Source organism: Schistocerca gregaria, chromosome X, assembly GCF_023897955.1.
Source record: "Schistocerca gregaria isolate iqSchGreg1 chromosome X, iqSchGreg1.2, whole genome shotgun sequence".
NCBI lineage: Eukaryota > Metazoa > Arthropoda > Insecta > Orthoptera > Acrididae > Schistocerca > Schistocerca gregaria.
Window position 1 is genome coordinate 408502414 of NC_064931.1, and position 6999 is coordinate 408509412.

The 6999-nt window shown below is 43.9% G+C and overlaps 1 protein-coding gene across 1 annotated transcript in view; it reads left to right on the top strand.

Moving 5' to 3' along the window:
• LOC126297754 (feline leukemia virus subgroup C receptor-related protein 2-like) overlaps positions 1 to 2625 on the top strand; it is a 77602-nt gene extending 74977 nt beyond the window's left edge. Inside the window, exon 7 of the mRNA XM_049988927.1 lies at positions 1820 to 2625. Coding sequence (XP_049844884.1) covers positions 1820 to 2165 — 346 coding nt within the window. The 3' untranslated portion in view covers positions 2166 to 2625. The remainder of the gene's footprint in view (positions 1 to 1819) is intronic.
• The last annotated feature ends 4374 nt before the right edge of the window (positions 2626 to 6999 follow it).

The window sequence follows — 6999 nt, forward strand, 5'->3', positions numbered from 1 at the left end:
CTGAAGTTTCGAGTCCAGATAGTGGTAGCTGCAGGTGACACCGAAGTGGTGATGTAGGACTCAAAGAAATATCCCACACAGATGAGTCATTTAAAATCTTAGTGGTCAACTGTCGAAGCATTGGCGACAAAAGGCCAGGTTTGCAGCGCTCCTAGAAATTACATTATATTGGGTACAGACAGCTGGCTAAAACGCGAAATTGAGAGCAGTGATATTTGTAGGACGAATGAAAAATGTTCAAATGTGTGTGAAATCTTATGGGACTGAACTGCTAAGGTCATAAGTCTCTAAGCTTAGACACTACTTAACCTAAACTGTCCTAATGACAAACACATACACCCATGCCCGAGAGAGGACTCGAACCTCAGCCGGGACCAGCCGCACAGTCCATGACTGCAGTGCCTAGACCGCTCGGCTAATCCCGCGCGAGTTAGGACGAATCTGAGTGTATACTGAAAAGACAGTTTTGTGGGAAATGGAGATTGCATATTTGCTGTAGTAGACAATAAACTCGAATCCAACGAGATAAACATTGAAGGTTCATCCGAGACAGTTTAGGCAAGAGTCAATATCAAGGGTGGACAAAAACGTGTAATTCGGTCATTCTGTCGACAGCTCGACTCAACTTCAGATGTAAATTTTAGAGAAATCTCACTAATACAGATGTTCCCCAATAATTCTGCATAATTAAAGGAGACGTTAGTTATCTAACAGTCGATTAGGGTAATTATAATACCGTTTAAGTGGTGGGCTTGACAAACCATCTTGCAAACCAATATTAAATGACTTCTCAGAAAATTACGAAGAACAAATAGTTTGGAATCCCACTCATAAGGCTAATAGAGTAGATCAAGTGGCAACACACAGAACTGACCTCTTTGAGAAAGTTCACACTGAAAGTGTTATCAGTGACCATGGGGCAGTAGTAGCAACAATGATAACGAAAGTGCAAACAGCCACTAAAACCAATAGAAAGCTACACATATTCAGTAACGAGATAAGAAGGCAGTAGCCATATGGTCGCCCCTGCCTGCATGCATCCAGTCAGTGCATTACCATCGCCTAAGCTACGGTTCAAATACAGGAATGCCTGTGCGTCAACCACCTGTGCGTCACCCCTCTGTGCCCATAGGCACCCAGTTACCCGTAGGCGCGCAGGATTAGCCGAGCGGCCTAGCGCGCTGCAGTCATGGACTGTGCGGCTGGTCCCGGCGGAGGTTCGAGTCATCCCTCGGGCATGGGTGTGCGTGTTTGTCCTTAGGATGATTTAGGTTAAGTAGTGTAAAAGGTTTGGGACTGATAACCTTAGCAGTTGAGTCCCATAAGATTTCACACACATTTGAACATTTTTACCCGCAGGCGGGCACTCAAGCTGGAAGAGCCAAGTCTAATTGGCCATATACTACAATCTAAGTCCCCTCCGTTCATCCAGATTTCCCCCGTGATTTCCCTAATCAGTTAAGTTTAATTCCAGAACTGTTCCTTTGAAATGGACAGGACCAGTTTTCTTCCTCATCTTTGTCCTACATGCGTTTGTGCTTCATCTGCAGTGTTTTCATCGTCCAGACGATGTTAAACCTCAGTCTTCCTTCCTTTACGTTATACGGATTGTCAAAGCAAAACAGCCTCTGTAACACAAATATATTCAACCGAGATTCTTGTCCACACTTATTAGGGCCTGGATCACCAACAGTCAGTTAAGACTGTGCCGCTAATGATTAAACATTCGACAAGACGTTACTTACAGAGCTTAATTCTTTTTGCGGATGAGGTGTTTTGTAGAAGCATATGTTGGAGATGGAGTGTGTTCTGTTGACAGGATGAGTGCTGGCGGCTACTTCCCGGTGAGTATGGAGTTTGTGGCCGAGCTGACGTACCCGGAGCCCGAGAGCACTGCAGAGGCCTTTCTCATGGCGGTGATGATGGGCACCAGCTCCGTTGGCACTGTGCTCTACGGCTGGATGGTCAACGTCACAGGCGACCTGTGGGCAAACGTGATGCTGAACGTGATCATGTTCTCCGCCATCGTCGTCACCGCCTTGATTAAACCTGACCTGCGCCGCTTCAAGATGTCGCTGGCAACCAACGCTCCCGAGGCGGTGCACATGCTGGCGACCGTGGGTGACTCCCGCAAGAACAGCGTCAAAAGTGACGCCCATCACTGACACCTGCCACGTGGGGACACCTGGCGGTGCAATAGCAGATGGTCTTTGTCGCAGGCAGCTCGCGAGAAGAATAGAAATGATGGAAGCTAACGTTGGCGCCGAATGAAGTCAATTTATATTGCGTGCACTGCACCCGAAGACTTTATAATGTTGGGGCCTACAGAGTGACACATATGTGAAGAGAACGTTTTGCCCATTTCTGGCTCAGATTTTAAATGGCACCTGCAGGCGGGTGTCTGAATACGTGTGTTACTAGACACAACAGGAGTTCGCAACAGATTCGTGTCTATACGATGTGAATCTGCACTGTTTACTTGGTGACGTGACATTTCGATTTAACCTTAATTTCGATGTACTAACTGTACATCTGTACATACTGTATCTAGTACTGCCTCCTCTTCTGTTGCAATCGACACAAAAATAAATAATGCTGTTTTATTTACAAGAGAAGACAAATTATTTTAACTATAAAAGTCATGTAATTTCATGAAAAGTTCCTCAATGAGGACAAGGTAAGCGCCAAGAAATAGAAATGTACTTTCTCAGTCACTATATTATGTTCGAGATCGGAAACTAATTATATGCTAATTGTTTCCATCATCTTTGTCTTTTACTGTATCTATTACATATTGTACTGGTATACATCAGCAAACATTAATATCTATATACTCTAGCACCGTTTTGGGTTATGTTAGTTAGTTGGCTAGGTGGCGTAGTGGTTAAGAAACGCAGTTCAGATCCTCGTTCGGCCATCCAATATATCACTTGCGTGGTTTTCCAAAAGTTCTTGATGCTAATACCAGAATGGGGACTCAAACTTTCTCCAAAGTTGTGAAGTTTTAGTTTGTTGTGCTCTGTCTCTAATTACCACGTCGCCGACGAGACGGTAAACCTCAATCTTACATCATTTTATGTACAGGTGGGGGTATCCTTCCTTCTGATCTAAAGTAAAAAATGTACACTGGCACATAAGTCTCGTAGTCTGTATCTGAAACTGTTTACTAGCTAAAATACACGCTACGTGCACATGAATCTTTATTAACTTGAAGGATGACCACAGTGCTGCATCAGGTGTGGCCCTTCCAAGAATTGTGTGCGCTTCTGCAGTCCAACATGCAAAGTGACTTAGCCAGTCAGTTATAGTGGGACCTACTAGTTGACGAAGAATCTGAACTACTACAAAATTTGACACTTTTCATCTCCTGAAAGGTTCGCCAGAATGAGTCATTTTAAGCAGAAGAAAAATGCTAGAAATCACTATGTCTATTGTGGATGCCGAACTGCAACTTTAATTTAAATTGGGAAGTTTTGTGGGTATAGTACTTATTATTTTGATGAGATTTATTGTATTGTACTAATATTTTGTTTCCAAGCCACTATAGGCTCATCTTCAGATGGAGGTGTTACAGGAACATTGTCTCTACCACGTGTAGCTAGACACTATGATCGTAGTGACTGTGATGTCTATAACGCTTTCATTCTGATAATGTACATTTTTCAGCTTACGCACACACACACACACACACACACACACACACACACACACACACACAAACAAACGCACACACACGCACACAGACATACAAGCGAGCGAGCAAGCACATGCGTATATACTTTATATAGCTACACTTGGTTTTCTTCTCAATTCACAGTATATACATACATTGAGCCCCTGAATCACTTTGCTGAACTTCGTCAAGACTACTAGACAAGGACCGCTAGCGGCTTGAGCCCTATTCTGCTACAATACGTTCTACCAAAATCTTGTGAGTGCTTTGCCTACTAGGTGCACTGCGCTTAATTAGAACGTCCTTAACTAACCAAAATCTACCATTTACCATACTGAATACATTATTTCATATTTTTTTAAACTATGAGACAAGATTCAGTAATTTGCTACTAATGCTAGAATGAGATATCATCGTATTCCTAAAAGAAAGGATATAGCGGAGACATGGCTTAGCCACAGCCTGAGGGATGTTTCCCGAATGAGATTTTCACTCTGCAGCGGAGTGTGCGCTGATATGAAACTTCCTGGCAGATTAAAACTGTGTGCTCGAGCGAGACTCGAACTCAGGACCTTTGCCTTTCGCGGGCAAGTGCTCTACCATCTGAGCTACCGAAGCACGACTCAGGGCCGGTACTCACAGCTTTACTTCTGCTAGTACCTCGTCTCCTACCTTCCGCTGCAGAGTGAAAATCTCATTCTGGAAACATCCTCCAGGCTGTGACTAATCCATGTCTCCGCTATATCCTTTCTTTCAGGAGTGCTAGTTCTGCAAGGTTCGCAGGAGAGCTTCTGCAAAGTTTGGAAGGTAGGAGACGAGGTACTGGCAGAAGTAAAGCTGTGAGTACCGGCCCTGAGTCGTGCTTCGGTAGCTCAGATGGTAGAGCACTTGCCCGCGAAAGGCAAAGGTCCTGAGTTCGAGTCTCGCTCGGGCACACAGTTTTAATCTGCCAGGAAGTTTCATCATCGTATTTTTTCTGTTGTGAGAGAAGGTAGAAGAGATTAGTGTTTAACTTCTTGTCGACAACGAAGTCGTTAGAGACAGAGCAGGAGCTGGGATTAGGGAAGAATGGGAAAGGATATCTACCGTGCCCTTTCAAAGTAACCACCCCGGGATTTGCCTGAAGTGACTTAGGGAAATCAAGGAAAATTTAAATCTCCATGGCCGGACACTGGTTTGAACCATCGGCCTTCCGAGTGCGAGCAGTGTGCTAACCACTGCGTCACTTCATCCGATGGTTCTTTCTGTTATTCGTGTGCATTATCTATCATTTGTGCCTGTCCAGTTCATAGTGCACCACATACGACAGATTGTCTTCATCGGTTGTTTCCAAATGGTTGAATCAGTCGGGAGTACCAACTTTATGTTCATTACAGAATTCTCGTACGCTTCTAGAAATAAGTGGATATTACTTGGTTAAACCGCACGACTGGGTGGTTATAGCTTGACATGGACGGCCACAAAGAAAAATTATATCCTTTAGTAATCTACATCTAGATAATACCCCGTAAACCACCGTACGATGCCTGACGGAGGATACGCTGTACTACTGCTAGTGATTTGCTTTTTTGTTACACTCGAAAATAGAGCGAGCGAAAAACGATTGTCTCTATGTCCCCATATGAGCCGTAATTTCTCGTGCCTTATCTTCGTTGTCCTTAGGTGAAATGTATGTTGGTGGCAATAGAATCATTATGCAATCAGTTTGAAATACTGGGTCTCTAAATTTTCTCAATAGTGTTCCTCGAAAAGAACGTCGACTTCCTTCCAGGGACGCCGGCCGCGGTTGTCTAGCGGTTAAGGCGCTCAGTCCGGAACCGCGCGACTGCTGCGGTCGCAGGCTCGAATCCTGCCCCGGGCATGGATGTGTGTGATGTTCTTAGGTTAGTTAGGTTTAAGTAGTTCTAAGTTCTAGGGGACTGATGACCACAGCAGTTAAGACCCATAGTGCTCAGAGCCATTTGAACCAACCTTCCAGGGACTCCTTTTTCCTGGAGCATCTCCGTAACACTTACGTGTTGTTCGAACCTACCGGTAACAAATCTTACAGCCCGCAACTGAATTGCTTCTATGTCTTCCTTTAATTCGTCCTGATATGGATCCCATATATTCCCGCAGTACTCAAGGATGCGTCATATTAGCGTGCTATATGCTGTCTCCTTTATAGATGAAACACATTTTCCTAAACTTTTCCCAAAAAACCAAGGTCAAATATTCCTCATCGCTAACAACACTAACAACTATCCTCACATGCTCATTCATTTTCATGTCGCTTTCCAACTTTACGTCCAGATATTTAAACGGCGTGACTGTGTCAAGTAGGACACCACTAATATTGTATCCGAACATTATGGGTTTGTTTTTCGTAGTCATCCACATCAGATTATATGTTTCTACATTTAGAGCTAATTGCCGTTCATCATACCCAAAGACATTTTGTCTAAGTCATCTTGTATCCTCTTACAGTCACTCGACTTCGAAATCGCCCCCTAAACCACAGCATCATCAGCAAACAACCGCAAATTGCTGGCCTCCCTGTCCGCCAGATTGTTTATGTAAATAGAAAGTAATAGCGGTCCTATTACACTTCCCTGGCGTACTTCTGACGATTCCCTTCTCTCCGATGAACACTCCCCGTCAAGAGCAACACATTGGGTTCTATTAATTAAGAAATCTTCGACCCACTCGGGTAACTGGGAATCTGTTCCATACGCTCGTACCTTCATTGACAGTTTGCTGGGGGACACCGTGTCAAATGCTTTGCGGAAATCTGGAAACATGGAATCTACCTGTTTTCCTTCTTCTGTAGTTCTCATATGTCATGGCAAGCTTAGTTTCGCCCGGGCGATGCTTTCCAAAACTTTGCTGATTCGTGGACATTAGCTTCACTGCCTCATGAAATTTTATTAGATCGAACTGAGAATATGTTCAACAAATCTGCAGCAAACAGATGTTAGGGTAATTCATCTGTAATTGTGTAGATCCGATCTTTTACCCGTCTTATATCACTTTATAACATGTTTGGCTGTCACGCTGTTAAAGAAAAATCACACCGCTTCTTTCCCCGCAGTCGCATTTTTACGCTTACTGAAATTCAAGAAAGATGCGAAACGTTGCAGAACAGTACTGCAAAAGAGCTCCCAGCCTTTTTCTGTCGAATCACCATACTTGGTTGCACACAGGCTGGGTGCATGGACACGATTCAGTTTTATGTGGCTGACCGTCGAAGGATACGGTCATGTTACACAGTAGATGTGCTTGTTTCAATCACAGAAAGGATTTTATGCTAAATGTTCAGTTGTCTGAAAGGTTAGACATGTTTTCTC